Consider the following 20,769-nt stretch of genomic DNA (forward strand, 5'->3'; position numbering starts at 1 on the left):
ATGCTTTAGGCCAAAATCTTACAAGGATGCCTCACACAGCAGGAAGTGTATACGTAACCATTTCATGTAATAACTTTCATATGATTAAGCTTACAGAGGCATTAAACACTTTAAACATCTGGTTCCTATCACCACCACTTTCACAGTTCACCAATTCTGTTTCTCTAGAGAGGAGAATTTCACACGAAATCACTCTGAGTTACTTTGTTTATCTCTTAAGATCAGTAGAATCAGTGGAATTCTCCATCAAATTAAACTATCAAGTAAGTACTCTAACAGAATTTCTTTTTTATTTTTTTATTACAAAACAATTGAAAACTAATATTGATTGTCATCTTAATTGAATAAATGTTAGACTACATCTCCTTTCCAAATCAGATCTGTTCACGGAATCTTTCCAACCCTGTTGATCTACCATCCCTCACAAGCCCATGGTCCACACAGATCCAGCCCTGAAGCCAGCCCGATATAGCTTGATCATGTGTAGCCTTATAGTCTGATGCCTTGCCAGTGTGGAATGTGCATCCAAATCATTGCACTGATACTGGCATAAAGCAAGCGGAGCAGTCACAAAAGGCTGAAGCAATGGCTTTCCTCTTCATTATTTGGAAAGCCGTGGGCTCAAACCTTTGGCATGCTATGCTATAAATACATGCTGTACCACGTACCCTGAAAGCATGGCTTGGTCTCTAGGAGTGAGTGGCTCACTACAACAGGCAGTGAACCAACCTTGCTCTGTTACATGAGATGAAAGCTGGTTCAGACAAAGTATTGCATGTTTATACTGCTTTATATAATATCATTAACCATTTAAACTCACAGTTGTTACCAGTACAACAAAAGTAACAGAAGTATGTGGTAATTTTATATTAACTTTCACTCATAGCAAACTACAACACAAGGGTATCCAAGGGTATCATTTTATATATATATATATATATATATATATATATATATATATATATATAAATATACACACACGCACAGACACACACACATAGTTTTTGACATAATCTGAAAATGCCTGTTGGCCTTTACATTGTTTGTACATTTCATTATGAATGGATCAAAAGCAACAGCCCAAAATTACTGGGGAAAAAAGTCTGGTTCCATTGACTTACATTAAAAGTAATGTAGATTTTTTTCTTCTCCTGTAAAGTTACCATTTTAGAGATAATAAGGTTTTGTTCTGACAACAGCTATACATATTTGATATATATATATATATATGTATATATATATATCAAATACAAAGGTATTGTGCAAGATATACATTTATTATAAATAGCTAGTTACAGCTAAAGAGGTTTTTACTTCTTTTAAATTCAAGAAGCAACAAAATAAGTAATTTGTGGGTGACCAAGGTCTATTAGGGGTGCTTAAACTTTTGCAAACATATGTATGTAATTGCTGTATGTATGCACTTTAAAATAATGTGCAATCAGATATATATCAAAATGACAGTAATAACTCTTGACCTCTAGGGTTAACAACTAAAACTTGTTGGGGCCATTGGATGCATTGAGTCATGTGCACAGTAAAATGTGATGATAGAGACTAGACACTGCAGCTTTGGCCCTCCTGGACACTGCATTACATTGGGTGTGAAAGCCACTAGCCCCTGCCCTTTCCATCAAACAAGAAGCTATTTCATATTGAGCTGTTCTTAGTACCATATTACGGTTGATATTGTATGATTTTATATGTGCAGTATAATATATACTAATTAATCCAGGTAATGAAGGCATTCAGGGTCACGTAAATGTCAGAGCAAAGTATATTTGATCTGAAATCTCAAGTATGGTAGCCCTCCAGGAACAGGACTGGGCACTGCTGTAGTGTAGCAATGATTCTTACTGATGGATCAGGGGTGTCGAACTCCACCACTTAAAGCCATATTAAGTAACATCAGCAAATCTGTGGGCCAGCTGTTTTTATTTGATTTTTACTTAACATTTTGCCATGACCCGAACAGACCATTGTTTATTCAAAACATGCAGTTTTGTGTAACTGCTGATCCAAAGATCGATGCTGGGGCAAAGGGGTCAGAACACACACTATGTTGCAGTGAACGCTGGGGACTGTAGTGCCTCCCAGGCTAAATCAGGCCAATAAGAATAGAAAATTAAAATAATTTTGCAGGCCGAATAGGACTGTCTCACGGCCCTGACTTGGTGTGCAGGCCTTGTGTTTGACACATGAGCAATAGATATTAGGTAGCTTTGGCTATGAGAGCTAGCTAACCATCAGGGCTAACAAAATGACGTTCTATATAGAAACAGCTAACACTAATGTTAATGCCAATTAATGTTAGCTAAGACACCCCATTCCATTATTCATCTGCTCCACCTTTTTCACTGTAGTAGCTTTTAGAAAGTAATGGTGTGTGCTTTCTCTGAGCTCCCTACTCCTAGTGTAACCATGGAAATTGGTGCAAGCCAGTCAGTGTTCTGTATGTCAGTGGCGTAGGTTACTTCAGTGGGTTTGAGTCCATAAACACGTTATAATTTTATTTCTGTCATTCAGATTAAAACAGCTCAGAAGCTGTAGACCTTCAGCATCTCTGAGGCATTTATACCTGTGCTTCCACAGTATATGAGGTTCTCTTTTCACCCTAACCACTTCTAAAAATGGTTGAAGGAGTAAGGTAAGCAAGGCACTAATCATCATTATGACTTGCATAATGTAGCTTTGCTATTTTGACTGTTTGGGAATGAGATTAGTCATCCCTGATCCGCTTCTTTCAGTGACCAGTACGCAAAAGAAAAAATCCTTGTCTGTCACAGGATAAGCGTCTTGATGTACTAATGCGGCTGGATAAGCAGGTTTTGTATAAACCTACCTAAGTTAGGTAAACAATCCACAGGGTAAAAGTCAGACACTTAATATTAGGTTGATCTCATAATTGCTATTGCGTTATAGGCCGGTGGGTATCATATATCATAGATAGACCCATTGGTTTAAAATGGCGAGATCAATCTAACATTAAGTGCCATGTGCTTGGGTGGCTCCTGACTTTTGACTCACCCTGTATGAACAGATTTAGAGGACATGATTGGTATGCCTTCAATTCAGATTATGTCCTTCTTACTGTCTTGTGCGAACAGGAAACCAGAAGAATATAAATATCAGACTAATTACACATCAGATTTGCGTCAGTAGCCAACCACATTTGGCCTCAGACATGACTCCCATATAACAGTCTTACCTCAGCCTAGAGGCCAGCCAGGCTGTGTGACCCATAGATTATTCATCACCTGCCTCTCTCTCTATCTCTCTCTCTCTTTCCCTCTCTCTCTTTTTCCCCTTCAGTTTTTTTCCTACTTTATTGGAAAATGAACACCATTTTATTAACACCATTTATTATAGTAATGCATCTTGGAGGGGGCCCTTTCCCTGCCAGAGTAGATCATTAATTAATGTCTATGAGGGAGAGAGAAAAAGGAAAAAGAAGAGAAGAGATGAAGAGATGCCTCTGGATTTTTGTGTGTTTTGAGGAAGGACAAGTGAATAAGAAACCACTGGTAGTGGATCTGGGAGAGATCAGAGACAAACTGGAGTCACTCTGTGTGTTTGTGTGTGTGTTAGTGTGTGTGTGTATGAGAGAGAGATCTTTCTGTCAGTGATCTGTAGAGCTGACAGGCTGCTGCTTTGCTGGGCTCAGCCTCTGAGATGCGGATGATGGTCACTGACCTGTATCTTTCTCTGGGGCGGGGCCACCGGGCTTTAGACTAAGTGTGTGTGTGTGTGCATGTGTGTATGGGCAGTTGGGTGCGTGGGTGGGAGGTTATGGAGATGAACAAAAGAGAGAAATGTAGAACTAATATAGAGGCAGTGAGAAATGCATTAAGAGACCAACCAATATTCCCTACATTGTATTAATACAGTAACAAAATCAATAGTGTCTGGCAGGAGAAGAGCAACCATCCCTGCATTCATGCATACAAACTCATACAGATCAAAACGAATTGTGTATAGATGTATAGTTGTATTTTTAACTACTTGTCTGATAAGCACGAAAGAAAGTACTCTACTAAAGCAAAAGTGTTGTCAGAAAACTTTGTAATACAGTTTCCTCAATGTTTACCCTAATTGCAGCTAATCAGTCAAAACATACTGGATATTTGATGTGTGCTTCTTTAATTTTGCACTGGAATGGCTAATAAATGAGACTAAAGTAGCTAACAAGTAGTGAAAGCTTATATCCATTAGTTAACACAGAGCAAACTGCATGGCTGAATCATCACATACTTGCCTCAGATTGTGTCAGTTAAACTTGCTTGTAAGGTTTCGAACATACTCTTATATATAAAAAATGGACCAAAGTCTTGGCAAGATTACCTAAAATAACCACAGCTGTTTCCAATTGGAATGTATCTATGTTCCCAGGGTTCTAATATTCTTGGGGTTCTATGTTCCTAGATTTCTATGTTCCAGGGCCCTGTGTTCCCAGGGTTCTAGGTTCCAGGCCCCTATGTATGTGTATAGCTATACCGCAATGTGATAAATTAAGGGAATCTATGAAAGTTCCTTCCTAAGGTCATACTTGGAACAAGGAGTTTCTTATTCACTGAAATGTTCAGTCAGAGTGTGTTTTAACAAGAGCATAGATAACTTATGACCTTCAGACACCAAATATGTCTTGGCTGATTGACATTTAGGGCAAGGAAAAAGTATTTAAATTTGATATTTTGCGGAATGACCTCTGAGCACAACAGTGTCACAATCATTGATCCAAAACAACATCAACACATTATAATCGTAGTCAAACCATTCAAGGTAAAAGAATCTTTGTTTTGTTCCCTCCACCCCTTTCCCCTTTCTCTCCTAGATGAGGGTCAGACAGTGTGCCAGGGTCCAACAGAGATGCGTGGTCGGCGCCTCTCTGAGGTGGGCATGCAGCTGCGCGCTGAGTGCCACCAGGGTTTGGGCTACTGGGACTACCTGTTCTTCATCGCCATCGGCTTCGTCATCTTCTCGGCCGGCACCGTCTCGGCATGGGTGATGGGCGTGCTCATGGTGCTCTACGAGCGCTACAGCAAAAGGAAGAGTGAGGAGCTGGACAGCGACGATGAGGAGGACGGTGCTGCCCGGGGTGGCACAAGTAACCATGGCAATGGGGACCTGAGCAAGCCCGGCATGCAGGTGTGACCGAGGGAAGGAGGGAAAACCGTGATGACCGTAACCCCAACGGTGAATGCCAGGAAGAGCAATGATTGACAAGGGAGATATTAACCAATGAAGGGAGGAATTAGCAAACCACGTGCAGAGGATGCTGGGATTTGGAGTTTTGATGATAAAGAGGATTTAAGTGCACTTTAAGAAGGATGTGTCAGTGTAGTGCCTCTGAAGAAGAAAAATAAGTGTGTGTAAGAGAGAGTGGGAGACATTATTGGTATGAGGGTAATGGAGCGCTGCCCTCCATTGCTGGATTAAAGAATGAATGTTCCTTTCCAGAACGCCACAATAGGTTCATTCCCACTTTTAAGTAGTATTAAGGAGTGTAACTGAGTGATAATAGACCCACAACCACATGCACTTTGTTCTTGTGCATGAGGATATTCATAATCACTGGAGCTCACACAGGCCCCAGCCATATCCTTTCAGTGTTTCCCACAGGTCTGAACTTAGGGGGTTGAGGGAGTGGCTATCCAAACTGTTTGCGTTTGCTTACTTATTTTTGAATAAGGCATTGAATAAGCTGGAATGACATGAAAAATCCCACAGCTGTGCTAGTAGAAACTGTCTTTACTGTAAGAGGGGAAATTGGCTAAACTAAGGCTTCTTTTAAAGTGAAGGTTTGGGCATTGTAGAGTTGACCACAGAGAAAAAGAATGATGCTTTGCATCAATGACACTGTGTGTCATGTTTATTTATAACAATATGAAATATATTTTTGTCTAAGAACATGTAAGAAATTGAAATTGGATATCATTAAAATTGGGACAAAAGACTGCCCAAATAAAGTGTGTGGGAAACACTGTTTATTGAACATGACAGACTGAGAGGAAAAAAGTAGGGGAGGTAAAGAGGGAAGTGGTTAAAAAGGTCATAGAATATACAGGTCACTGATCTTTACTGTCTGAAAACTAAGCTGGGTTAACTGCACATTAGTAATGCACTCTTACACACTCTCATTCTTTACACACACACACACACACACACATTTTAGTCAGAGAATGAGGGAGTGGTTTGAAGGGATGAGATGGAGTGATTCATAGGCAAGGCCGACCTCTCCCTCTGTTAGGTCAGCTGGATGGAGGGTTGATATGAGCGACTACCAGAGTAAGAGAAACAGAAAAAAGGGGGTGTGTTACACATTGTGGGAATAACCAGGTAGAAATTGGTCAAGTTTGTGCTGTGGTGGGGATAATTAATTCACAGTTGATTGGTTGATTGTTTGATTGCCTGGATCAGCCAGGACACTCCTGATCTCAGTATGCACTGCACCCAAAGCCTTACACACACAATGTAACCAGTCCAGCAATAACACACCTGCATAGGTGGCACTGAGAGCAATAGTGTATGTGTACATGTCTATGTATGTGTATGTATGTATCTGTCTTTGAGTATGCTTGTCTATGTGTGCGTTAGATTGGGTGGACTAGCAAGGATGTCATCAAGGGGTAATTTTACCAATTTCTCAAAATTGTTATATAATTAAATGTTTAAGATGCAAACAAAGCCATTCAGAGTGATTTAATGTGAAATGTGCCATTGAGAAAATGACCCACTCAAAGTAGTTCACAGTGGTGGTGATAAGAACCAGACGTTCAAAACATTTAATGCCTCTAAAAGCTACATCACAAAAACAGATACAGATACATTGTGGGATGCCTGAGACCTTGTTTTATGATAGTTTTGAGAAAGTACTTGTCAAAACATGTTTTTTTTTTTTTTTTTTTTTTTTTAATCCATCTTGCTGGAGAGTTACATACAGGACACTGTAAGACAAAGCAGATTTATTTCTGTTTTACCATTATCAACGTTAAATGTAAAAAAAGAAGACATGTAAGTTCACTAGTTTATTTTGATTAACAAATAAAATGGCTAAATGTGTTGAAGACATTGCGACTTCTGGTTCCTATGACCACCACTGATGAGTTTCTCTGCAATGCATCATTTCACAGCAATGCATCATTTTAAACCACTCTGAATGAATATGCTTATATAACTGAATTTTGAAAAAATGTTGGAATTCCCCTTAAACATGTATTATTTAACTACTGTAAATGGATCATTAACTACATTCAATTATTCAGTAACTACTATGATTTATTCAGTAAATGCTTTGAAACTACTAGGTAAAGGATGTAGTTATGAAAGTGAACAAAACCTTGTAATTTAAGAGGTCAGATCTTTTTTAACATGCTGTAGATTTGGCAAGGCTACAGCCTCCGGGTCTGACACTCGAATCCAAAACGAAAGCCTCCTGGAAAGTGCGTACCTCCATTTATGTCTCTTCTTTCTCTTACACCTCCATGCTGGCTTTCTCTCCTCTCTCTCCTACAGCAGCAAAGTTGGCATCTTGAAGGTCTCTTTGTTTCCCACATGCTAAATCAGGTCTGCAGCTTAGCTTAAAGCTTAGCATCATGTAATAGTATAAGTCTGAGTCTATTTGGGATACTTCCTTATTTTTCTTTCATGTATCACGTCGTCATTTATCCTTCTCTCCTCATCTGACCTGTGATGGCACTCATTACCTCATGCCCAGCTTCATACTTAGTCTTAGCTTGGGGTCAGAAAAGGACAGCGCTGGGTCTAAGAATGCTAATGCTAGTGCTTGGTGGCAAAGAAAGACAACAGACATAGTTATGTCACTGGTTCAAACCGGTCATCCCTTCAAGCATCTCTCTCTCTCTCTCTCTCTCTCTCTCTCTCTCTCTCTCTCTCTCTCTCTCTCTCTCCTCTACCTGTACAGCAGGCTCTGAGAGTTTCAGGTTTCAGGTCACCCAGGGGTGTCGTCATGTTAACAGCAGTGGGCTTCTGTGCATGCTCAGAGGTGTTAACCCCTCCCAGGATTGACAGTCTAATAATATCAGGTGTTGAAGGGGATGAGAGATTGTGGAAAAAAAAACATAGTAAAAATGTAATGCAGATAGGGGTTAAAACCTCTGGAATGAATTTGTAGAAATTAATAAGCCTTTTTATTCAGACTGTGTACCAAATAGAAAGACAGACAGTGTAATAATACCACTGGAGGTTATGGGTAAACATAATCTGCCAAAGGGGTACAACTGTGGGCCCATTCCTGACAGGTAGAGGAGGAATAATCAGTAAGTCAAAATATTTACTTAATATCAGAAAATAATGACTTATTTTCTCAAACGCAAGACCTACAGTGTCATTATTATTTGTTTTCTTGAGATGTTGACTTATAACCTTGAAAGAGTGACTTATTTTCTCAACATTTTGACTCACTATGCTGAAATGTTTTTTCTCAACATTTTGACATAGTGTTTCAAAATAATGACTCATTATCCTAAAATTTTTTTTCATTTAATTTCTCATTATTTCAAAATAGTATGCCAACATTACACCTTAAGTTATTCAATGTAAGTCAGGTTTGAGAATATTAATCATCATTTTGAAATATTTTAAGAAAGTAAGTCATTATTTTGGGATACCTAGTAAATGTTTTGAGACAAGTCATGATTTTAAAATATTACATTATTTATTTTTTTAAAAAGTCATTATTATAAAATACTACATACAATTGTTCAGGAAATAAGTCATTATTTTAAGATAAGTCAACATTTTGACGTACTTCTACAGAAAATTGTATAGATTTATTTTCCTACCTGAGAAGAAAGGTATAGGTATGTAAGAATAGTTATGTAGGTATCTAATGAAGGTGTTCTAGTCAAAAATGGTTTAAAAATGAGTTTTCATGGCACTTTATATAAACTTTTTTTATATCATCACCCTGGACAAAAGTTTAGAAAGCTAAGCACTAGAAGAATGAAAAAGTGTTATAACATCTAGTGTTGGAGGAGAAGAGAGATTGTGGGTATTTGAGGAGCACTCCAAGGGGGTGTATGGGTCTACATATAAGCATAGATCATCAGGTCTTAGGACACGGATGTGCCTGCTAAAAAAGTAGCACTTAAAAGGGTTTAGCTAGCACATGGCCATTGCATAAGGGAAATGGATCTAGCTGCCACAAGCTTCAAAGCATTGTAAAGATGCACAGTGGAGAGATTTTATAGTTCAAAGTGTGTGCGTGTGTGTGTGTCATTGCTGGCTACTCTGACCTCTAGAAGCGAGCATCCATGCCCATGTTATTGCTTTTTTAGAAAGCAGACAGAGGGAGAGGGAGAGGGACATTAGGACGCTTAGTGTTTTACTCCTCCATGAATATTAATATGTAATTGTCCAGCAGACAGAGGAGAAGACATCTTATGTCATCTGCTAGTCAGGTGCAGTACAGCAGCACAACGGAATACAAGCTGCTAGAGTGCCAGAGGAGTACTGCAGCCTACTGAGCTTCCATAACAATTACCTACTGCACTCTAGCCCAAAGCCTGGCAGCTACAGAGGTGTGTGTGTGTGTGGGGGGGCTGAGGTAAATCACCTTAAAAACAATGTAGCACAAGGTGGCCTGTGTCAGAGAAAGCTGCTTTCAGCGCACACACACCTGAGCAGCTGAGATAACTAATGGACTAGCAGTGTCTTCACTTGTTTTCTGTGGCTCAAGTATCTCAGTATGTTCAGAGGCACAGCTCAACTGCAGGTTAGCATAGAGGAAAGTGTACCACACAGTACGCTTTATAACCCGGCACTAACCCTGCGAATGTTGCAGAATTGAAACAGGTCTGGATAATTAACCTTTGTCTTTTGTTGGCCAAGATTGCTATGCTGCCACGCCTGTTATGTCTGTCAGCATATCTTAGATGGTGTTTGACATGTAACTCACATGCTTCAGTCTCAAGGCTAGTCGGAATGAGCTAAATTGTGGGCACTTGGTGAAGAGCTTTGAATCCTTCAGAAAGTTACCATTTGAAGCTAATAGCAGTGAGCTGTGTTGTATTTTAGTTGGCTATTGGCTACTAGCGCTTTTCCACACTGGGAATTTTGTTGGTTAGCATTAGCTTGTGCTTCCTAGCGATCTTCTTTTTGACGTTTCTTAAAAAGTGCAATCTTGAGGCTAGTGGTAATGAGCTAAATTGCATTTTAGCTGTTTATTGAAGAGTTTAATTCAACATAGGTTCAAGCTTGAATTAGCAATAATGAGCTACGTTGTTTTTTAGTTGACTTTTGAGTTAGTTCCTGCTTCCTAGCAGAAGCAGTTAGATATTTAGACTGATTAAGATTGATCAAGGCCTGAGTCTAGCAATAAGCTCTGTTGTGTTTGCTGTATGAGAGCTTATTGCTAGACTCAGGCCTTGATCAATTTAAATCAATCTAAATATCTAACTACTTCTGCTAGGAAGCAGGACTGATGTCGATTCATTAAGGCCTCAGTTTAGCAATAAGCTCTGTTGTATTTGTTGTATGAGAGCTGTTTTAACTGTGAGATGTTTGCAAATTGTTTATAACACTGAGTTGTAAAGGGGTTGCTTTAGTTGTCTGCTGCAGGAGAGTGTTGACTCTGTATAGGAGCTGCTTTGGCTGTGGCTTGTTGGACAGTGCGGCTGTAGGTTTGCTGAATCGATTTGTTGTCTGCGGCAACATGTCCGTCATGCTCTGTCCACCATGTGTGAGGTTCTGCTGCATTAACTCACACCGAGGATTTCCCCTCACCCTGCACTGTTCTTACCACCAACCCTCAAGCTTACTTCACCTCCCCTCTCTCTTTCTGCTGCTTGTCCCTCAGGTCACTCAGCTACTTTAGCCTTGATCTTCTCTTCTCTCATCTGAACAAAGAAATCCCTTGAATTAGCACCCAGTGTGGATTTCTGTCCAGTTCAGTTTAACATCAGTGAACACTGTAAGAACCAACTAAACATTGTATGACTGATTCAGCACTGTAAGAGTTAATCCAACACCAGCTGTATTAGAATTAATGCAACACTAAAAGAGTTAATCCAACAATGCTGGAGTGAAATCAACACTGTTAAAGATCATTTAAAACTGTTAAAGTTAATTCAACATTGGAAGTGTTATTTTGACAATATGGGCCTGTTTCCCAGACATGGATTAGAGACTAAATCTTGGACACTGCATTTTAGTTCAAGATTAGGCTTAATCCATGTCTGGGACACTGGCCCTCGAAGAATTAATTAAACATGTAAGAGATAATTCAGCACTATAAGAGTTAATCCAGCATCCAGCACTAAATCGATTAAACACTAAAATAGTTCATTACTATACACTATAAGAGTTGATGTTAATTTAACACTGCATGAGTTTACACTGTTAGACTTAATTCAGCAGTGGAGTTTTTGTTGTGTGCACATACATCCTAACCCCCCCCCTCATCTCCCACCCCCAACCACCACCCTACGTCTCTCATTCTCCTCGTTCTTTTCTGCTGTACTCTCTTTCTTTCTGTCTCCTCCCTCTGCTCTGTTCTTTCTGCAGTGCTGGAGTGTGTGTGGGGGGATAAGATAATAGCAGCCTCTAAAGCATTTCTCCCTCTCAGTTTTGATGAGGATGAGGGAAAAGAGGAAGGCTAAATCAGAACGGACAACAAGCTTTCCTCTCGAGACGCACTCTGTGACAATCCGAGTGGCCAGGACTCTTGATGCAGCTGTCTGCAAGACAAAACACACGCTACAGTGCATTTTCACTGCGTATACACGCAGGCCAGTGGAGGGAGATTTATGCGTCTGGAGGCAGTCGTTGGCCCTTTAGCTCCCACATCTTTCACACACTGTATGCGAGAATTGATTCTGGGGACTGGCATTGTTAAAAGGCAATTCTGCTATGCTGCATTGCACCCAAAGCCACTGTGCATTTTGTGAAGAAGCCAATCTGGCCTTGTTGTGCCCTCATACTGCACAAGACATATTAGTCCTCCAAAGTCTAGAGCTGTACTTGTCGTCTGCTACAGCTTTACATTACAGTTATTTAAATGTAACTATATAATTCTATAATTAACAATGAAAAAGTGATGCATTGAATTTACTTCATTCAAATGTGCACATGATTTCTACATAAACACATCAACAATAAATACCTGAAGTGAACTACAACAAAAATGTTGATGTAAAATAATTTATTCTTGTAATCAAGTAAAGTTAATGTATAATTTTCTTCTGTGTGCATAGTGAAGGAATGAACTGCATTTGGTTTATATGCTGTACTGACTGGATCAAATCTACTGTAACTGGGTGGAAAACTGAGGGCCAGAGTCCAGCACAATTTGCTGATTTGCATGCTCTAGCACACCAAATAAACTAGGCAATTAAAGGTGCAGTAAGCAATTCTGGAGAACAATTGTTGATGTCTGAATTTGACATCAAAACAAATAAACCCCTCCCTTAAGACGTTTGGCCCCCCCAAACTAATGGATGCTCATTGCCAAGAAAGAAAAACTGGGCTAGCAAACTTCGTTTTCTTTGGTCTTCATGCCAATAAAGCCTTTCACAAATATCGCATTTTACTGCTGCACCATTAAGGTACCAGCTAGTGAAAAGGCAGCCAACTTTCAACTCTTCAACTCTCTGAGGGCTCTCATCAATGTTTCTCCTCCCCCTCCTTTTCCCCCTGTCCTGTGCACGAGCATGAACACCGTCCTGTTGCGTTTGGCTGTAATGGTGTTGGCTGTAATTGGCTGTAGTACAGGGCTATGTACAAACACCAGATTTTTTCTGGCACATACAGAGAATGGTCTGCTAGTGGACAGTGAGGAAATATTTGCTGAATTTGATTAAATGAGTATTGGATTAAAAATGCTTACTGCACCTTTAACCAGTGAGTTCAATCATTTGTGTTTGAGCAGGAAAATCACCAAATTGTTCAGGAATATGTCCGTCTTGACCAGAATTCCCCATGGCCTGTTTTGAATTCTCACTTTGGACAAGATTTCCTCACTTGTTTCAGTGAGCAATGAGTGAAATGATTAATGTCAAATAACCCATGCTTTTGTTATTGTTGAAAAGATGTGAGTTTTGAACCTGTCCATTCTTAGCATGGAACAGCAGCGTTTTAAATGAGCTTCAAATGCCAGAATGTCCTCTGACCCCCTGTGCCTGCATACAGTGTTACGTCACAGTTATGGTACATTCTTTAGCCATCACAAAAATAACTGGTGACTGTCCTGGGGTTTGGAACTGTATAGTCCTTTCCACCAGAGCAGAGTCACTGTGAATGAGGTCTCGCTGCTCAATGTTTAAACTTTATAGATTCAGACAGGCCGGTGCTCCTGAACAGCGAGGTCATATTGGACTGTCTGCAGTCTGAGAGCCATATGAGGGTATACAGTGAGTCCCCAAGTCCTTTTTGTGTAGGTACTAATTAGTTTAATTAGCCAAGTAATATATCACTTACAAGGAATTTGTCTTGGCAGTAGCTTGCATTCAGACAAACATAGTGACAAGTAGGGGTCAATTTGAGAGGGAATGCAAGGTGATGCCAAGCATCCCTTTGGACAAAAAAAAGAAATAAAAACACTGCTTTTGTGGCACTGCTACCCTCTCCCTTTCCATCCCTTTAGGATTAATGTCATTATGTGATGTCATGTAAGATATCATATTACTATTATTATTAATAATAATAATATTAATAATAATGTTTTTTTATTTTCCAAAATAAGGAAAGTGATTTTAGCCATCTTTCACCTCTAGTTACATTAGTGCAGAGCAGTGAAGCCAGAAATTCGGTCCCAAATATGATGGCCACAACAGAAAAATCATGTGACTGAAACCCTAGGAAATGCACATTGTGCATTACACTGAAAACAATGCACTGACTTTACTCAAATCGTCATTTCCACATGAATGAAATATCAGATTGACACAGTTATTGCTAAAGTAAGTATAGTAAATACAAATTGTGTTTATGAATCAAATTCAGTGCAGTATTGTTTCAGTGTATGTGAAGTTTGAACAATGGTGAATATGGTCAATGCTGTAACTGAAGCATTTTGAAGGTCTAGAGAAAACTATACTTGACTGAGTGACAGGTACAGTGTAGGCTGTGAATTGCTGTGTTCTGGCAGTAATGAATGCTGGTTTTGTGCAGTTTGATAATGGGCAGGGTTAAAGCTTCAGCAATGGAACAATCCAGGCCCTACTGCTGAACCAAAGGGGTGCTGCAGGGTGTGTGTAAGATCATAGAGATGTTTAGAGGAGTTAGATCTCTCCACCTTCACACACACACACACATGCACAGAAATGCATGCTTGTGAGAGAGCAGCTCTTCACACTACTAGCCTGCTTTCGAGCCACTGGCACATTGTTGTTAGGGAGAGAGAGAAAAAGAGAGAGGGTCTGCAGTGAGACAGCAGCCTAAAGCAGACGCCCAGAGAGAAAGCTGACAAATACACACACACACACACACACACACACACACACACACACACACACACAGAGAGGTTTGTTTTTATATAGTGTCAGGGCATGGGGTCTAACTGGAGTCTATCCCAGCAATCATTGAGAGGATGGCAGGAAACACCCTAGACAGGTCGCCAGTCCATTGCAGTACACATTAATATGATATACCAATATTAAAACACCAAAACAAATATTACATTAAGCCAACACACAGTCATACTACAGTAGTGTTGAGAGCGATTCCAGGATAGGTTATGTACTTTTTTCCAGCAATCGTAATTTTGGAGCCTCACAAAATTAAATTTGAAAAATTGAGAAGATTTTTGCTGTTCTACTCATAGAGATTTCGTAGAAAAGTATAGCCTGATCATTTTGTTGACCTTGTCATTCACTTTTCCCTGATTTTGGTTTTTGTCCTGAAAGTATATAAAATCACACACACACACACATACACACACTCAGAGCTGCATAATGCCACCTTTCCCCCTCATGACCTCTGTTAAAGGTAAACGTATTTATCACAGATTCTTTATTCTCTCACTCTCCCTCTCTCCCTCTCTCCCTCTCTCTCTCTCCCCCTCTCTTGTTTTCCATGGAGGCACGTGCAGAATGCCGCAGTAGGGAGAATGCTGTGACCATAGCTGAGGTCTGAAGCTGCTCTAGAGAGACTGTGTCATGCCAAGGCTACAGATGCAGTACTGTTCACTCCAGAGCCACTTCTGTGCTGCAGCCATATTTCAGCGTTGCCCAGCCATCACATCACAGAGGAATTATTCAAGCATCCAAACATACAGAATGAAGTAGCCTGTCCACCCTGGCAAAAGCAGTCATGAGCTGACTCTAGGTTAGTCTGGACTGCAGTGAAAGCATCGCCCATTAAATTCAGTAATAAATGAACCTTAACTCTAGCAGTTTAAGGGGTTCATGTGTCAGTTCCTCACTCTCATAACTACATAGCTTATCAAGCCCTTTCATAGCAGATACTGGATAAGTCATTGAAGTCGATGAGCAATTCATAGTCATATGAATTGCTGAATAATCTGATTAATAAACCTAGGGCAGAGATGGGGACTCAAGTCAGTGACGAGACTGTCAATTTACAACGTGACTTGAACTTAACTGATCACACCTCAGACTCAAGACTAAATTTGAGTCTAAGAAAAAAAAACAAATCAGAGTTGATGAAATAAGATTGCCAGCCTTGATGTGTTAAATGAATAAAAACTTTTATTTTCCGAATTGCTTGTGTGACATGTCAGTAATTTGTTAGCTAATCGAGTTGAAATTTCAGTAAATTACAGATTTCATCGCTTTAGAACGTGCATGTCAAACTGGGGACCTTCCAGGTCAAAGAAAGGTCCGAGATTAGCATCTACCCTCATCTAACTCTCTGTTCATGAAGGCCTTGCTTATTATCTGATTGGCTAAATCAGGTGTGTTTAATGAGGTAGTGTGTTGAGTCTGCAGTGTTTTGGCCTACGAGGACTGGAGCTTGACACGTGCTTTAAAACATACTAAAACTTCAACTTCATTGCTGTTGCACTAGCTAGCTAGCATACTGGCTATACAAACTAATGTCACCAACTCAAGTTGTTTTGCCTCTTTCTTTTAACCACCACATTTACTGTGTGTAGCAATTCATGTTTGTCATTTTGACTGAAGGTTTTTTCCACAAAGAAGGGCTGTTATTTGAGGCTGTGTCAAATCTGACAGGGTTTTAGTGGTTTACCTTCGTACGGTGCACCGCCTACAGCCAATAACGAGATTAAACTAAAATTCTCTATTGAATACTCAAGACTTGACAAACTCTTGCACGCCACAGACTCAAGACTTGACTTGGACTGACTTGACATGGACTGACATGAAGCAACTTATGACCATCTCTGGCCTAGAGTTCAAGGGATTAAGGCTTATCATTCAGTAACTACTGTCAACACAGATTCTTGGTGTCCTTGTAGGTTAAAGAAGGCTTATGTGAGCTTGTACTGTGCAGCATATAGTCCAGACCTGTGTGTGTGTGTGTGTGTGTGTACTGTGTGAATGAAGTATATATGTTTGTGTGCATGTGTGTTTTGTTTGTCGTCTGTTTGTGTTTACTGATGGCAGATTTAGAGCACGAGGCTAAAGCACACAGACCAGCTAATGCAATAAGGCAACATCATCCATCACTGCAAGGAACACACATAAAACACTGCAAATGGAAGAACTGCTGTCTCTACAGATGATACTGAACCTTTTTTTAGGAAATCTGGAAAGAAAAAAACGAGACAGAGGGAGAGAGAATGACACATTACAGTTGTTTCACTAATAGCATGGCATGAAATATTTAAGAGCAATTAGTTCCCCTTTTTAGAGCCTGACTGAAGTCAGTCAGATCATCTGTGTTAATCACAGATGAAACAAAAGTACTTTCTGTCTTTAATGTGTGCGTATATGTCTGTGGCTGTGTGTCTACTGCTGCACGTTCGGTCGGGATTTTGTGTGTGTCTCTGAGACAGCTGTCTGCCCGTTATGTAAGGGGTGACACACACACAATCACACAGGGGCCCAAGGGGGGCCCTGACCTATTTATGGGCCCCAAGCCTGTAGCACAACACTGGTCATATACAGTGCAAAAACACACACCCATACACACCCTCATACAACACACAGAGCTTAGTTCTCTGGCACACACACACTTACATATAAATGCACTCCCTTCTTGTCAGTGATAAACTGCGATTAGTAGAGGCAAAATATGTTAAAACCCTATAAAAATGAGGAAGAATCACCTCTTAAGCAATGCTTACTCCTGCTAGCTCCCCTATGGGTTTCTACTAGTATATTAGCACTAAGCTAACCACAATTCACATGAACATTTCATGGACCTCCTAGATTAATTATGGACATATACAGCTTGTAAGAGGCATTAGCATATATATTAGCTTGTAGCTGTTTTGCAGTGACTCTTTTAGTAAAGAGCGCTGGCATAGAGTTGCTGCCACTGTTGTCCATTTTTAGTGTGTTATTGAAATGCATTGTTAAGACTACCACTCATGTTCACAGATGTATCTAGTACTTCCAGAAAGCTTAGTGACAAGTTTTTTACTCACAAAGGTGGTCCAGCTCAATGGGAGACCTAGCTTGGCTGTATCCACCTAGAGACCATGGACAAAAAATCTGGTGGGAAATTTTCCCATTGGGCGTTTCAAGAATTCAACCCTTTTGTGTTCTACTGAAACTTAACAACGGAAGAAGTATCAGTACAACTACTTGCAGCATTTAAATACAACACACACAGTGATTATATTAAATTATGAGTTAATAATTCCTGTTTTTTAATTCACAGAAATCACTCAGCTTTCTCTGAAGGCCTAGAGGCCTAGAAGAGTTCCCCACTGCTTCTTGCTGATTTGTACTGCTTGATTCCGCATCTTTAAGGATGACAATAAAAGAGTGGGATGTGTGTGTTACCTCTGGCTATAGAGCAGGTCAAAAAAGTGCATGAGAATTTGATTCAGACTGTAGGTCAGATGTTTGTGTGTGTATGTTCTGCTGTACTGACACTTGGCACTGGCACTCTTGACACTGTATGACATTCTAAGTGTGTGGGCTGGTTTTCAAATGGCACCTCGGCACATTTTCATTTGGGGGTCATTCAAGATTCTGCTCAGCGTTTCAAGGCAGTGAACCACTAAATCACTTGCAAATTCCTGACACGTCATCAAACTCCTTTCAAAACATGAAGACTCTCAGATCTCTCCGAATGATCTTGAGTTCTGGAAGTGGTTGGTCAATCCCCAAGCCCTTAAATCATGCCTCGGTCATCTTGAACGCATACCCAAGGCCCTGCTGGACATAAAGGCCGCATAATGGAAGGCCTCATTCCTGCAGGCACTGGGCTCTGTCCTCTACTGGCCTGTCACACTGGGAATCCCTCCTTTCTGGACTAGAGAACTGGTAGAAGGTCCCAAAAACCAGGGCCTCAAACATGCAAGACAAGAAAGATGCTCCTCAATGGATAAATCCTACTGAGCTTCATTTCTATAGGGAGCTCCATCTATCTACAGAAAACATAGTAGCTTATATTAAGTACCATATATCTTTTACTATGACAGAATTATAATGTTTATGGATTTTTTTTCTTTTTCTTTTTTTTTTGTTTTATTTTCTCTTTTATTTTTCTTACTCTGATAAGAAAGCTCACATATGTCAGCACAAAAGGTGGGAATGAGATGGAGAAACGCTGATTGTTCTCTCCATCCGATTGTGGGGTGCAGAGTGAGGGAGTGAGAAAATGAATGAGTGAGCAGGCATTTGTGTGTGTCTGTGATCTCAGCACATTTGAGCATGTGTGTCTGCGTGTGGCGCTCACTGGTCCATGCATTCTGCACTGCAGCCTGCCAACTTTGTACTCATTCCCACTAATAAAGGTTATTGGAGTGGAGGTCGTGTCATGTTTTTATTGCTGGGTGTAAGACCAGGTTTTCAAACCAACTCCATGCCCCATGTTTGCTTCACAGGCTTTAACTTACCTGTCCCTTAAAATACATGGTTCGGTCAAACGTCAAATTTGCTCAGTTCCCCCTTACTCCAAATGCTAAGTAAACTTTTGCTAATACTAATAATACATATATTTACATATATTTTCTAAAATGCTTATCCTTCTGGGTCGGGGAGGTGATGAAGCCTATCGCAATCGGAAGGCAAGATACACACTGGACAGGTCACCAGTCCATTGCAGGGCAGGAAGGCCTGACTGCATGTTTTTGGACTGTGGGCGGAAACCCATACACACAGGGAGAACACCCAGACACAGGGAGAACATGCAAACTCCACACAGAAAGGATCCTGGTCACCCGGCTGGGGAACTGAACCCAGGCCCTTCTTGCTGTGAGGTGACAGTGCTACCCACCATGCTGCCGTAATTAATGATAATTATCTGTAATTTAAGTTTCTATAAAAATAAACTATCTATATCTTTAGACATCTTTACAAAAGTCAAATGGGGGAAAAATTTCTAATTCTGCAACATTAACACAAAAAATGGTGTATATATATATATATATATATATATATATATATATATAAGATTTCTGGACAATTGTATGTTTAAGTTAACTTTACATGCATTAAGCATAACAGAAAAAAATGTACTAATTAAGCATGAAACAGCATGTAATTAGACTGGTTTTATTCACACAAACTCATCATTGCCCAGGCTACATAGTTAGCTATATCTGCGATGCACTGTATATTTGTTGGTAGTTTAGCTGCCAGTAAAGTCACCAAGACTGAGGTTTGCTTCTTTAATTTTCAAGTAGAGCTAATTTAGCTAGCAAGTACCGCAATGCAATTAGCTTTAGCATTCCTAGCGAAAAACTGAGTTCCTAAATCATCATACATTTCCCTTAAACTACAAAAATGAGTGTGTGCTTAGTTATCCATGCTGTTTACGTGATCCTAACTGGTGACTTTACAAGTATGTTTCCATCGTTTGTTAGCTTCATTAGCATTGTAGCTCAAGTGCAAAGCTAAAGAAACAAACATTGGACAAAGGTAAATGGACATGGGTATAAATCTGATATTTGAGTAAATGACTGCTGTAAGTTTTATTGATCCACTCTAAACAGTGTTTGCGTTTGTGTGAACTGGGGCTGAAATATTGAAATGTGCAATCCAATCCAATCATCCAAAACAGCAGACAATGATAGCTAAAATACAGACAGCATCGTCATTAGCCTATACATGGATCAACCCTAACATTAACACCACCTCCTTGTATTTACACTTATTGTCCATTTTATCAGCTCCACTTACTGTATAGGTGCACTTTGTAGTTCTACAGTTACAGACTGTAGTCCATCTGTTTCTCTGATACTTTGTTCGCCTTTTTTTTTACCCTTCATTGGCATGGTCTCCCAGAGAACCACCACAGAGCAGGTTTTATTTGGGTAGTGGATCATTCTCAGCACTGCAGTAACACTTACATGGTGGTTGTATGTTAGTGTGTGTTGTGCTGGTGTGAGACACCTCTGTGTCTGATCCACTCATACCAGTGCAACACACTCTAACATGCCACTGCCACATCAGTGTTACTGCAGTGCTGAGAATGATCCACCACCCAAATAGTACCTGCTCTGTGAGGGTCCATGGGGGTCCTGACTACTGAAGAACAGGGTAGATAGATATAGATAGATAGATTCAACTTTATTGTCATTACTCAGTACAAGTACATGGCAACGAAATGCAGTTAGCATCTACCAGAAGTGCAAATAGTAGCAAATAGTGCAAAAAGAGACTGTGCAATAAATAGGCATAGTGCAACATTACAGTATATAGAATAAATTAC

The 20,769-nt window shown here is 40.0% G+C and overlaps 1 protein-coding gene across 1 annotated transcript in view; it reads left to right on the top strand.

Moving 5' to 3' along the window:
* LOC108414547 (leucine-rich repeat-containing protein 52) overlaps nucleotides 1-8,418 on the top strand; it is a 39,074-nt gene extending 30,656 nt beyond the window's left edge. Inside the window, exon 2 of the mRNA XM_017687429.2 lies at nucleotides 4,832-8,418. Within this exon, the coding sequence (XP_017542918.1) occupies nucleotides 4,832-5,151 (320 nt within the window). The 3' untranslated portion in view covers nucleotides 5,152-8,418. The remainder of the gene's footprint in view (nucleotides 1-4,831) is intronic.
* Nucleotides 8,419-20,769: the final 12,351 nt, after the last annotated feature.

Source organism: Pygocentrus nattereri, chromosome 4, assembly GCF_015220715.1.
Source record: "Pygocentrus nattereri isolate fPygNat1 chromosome 4, fPygNat1.pri, whole genome shotgun sequence".
Classification (NCBI taxonomy): Eukaryota; Metazoa; Chordata; class Actinopteri; order Characiformes; family Serrasalmidae; genus Pygocentrus; species Pygocentrus nattereri.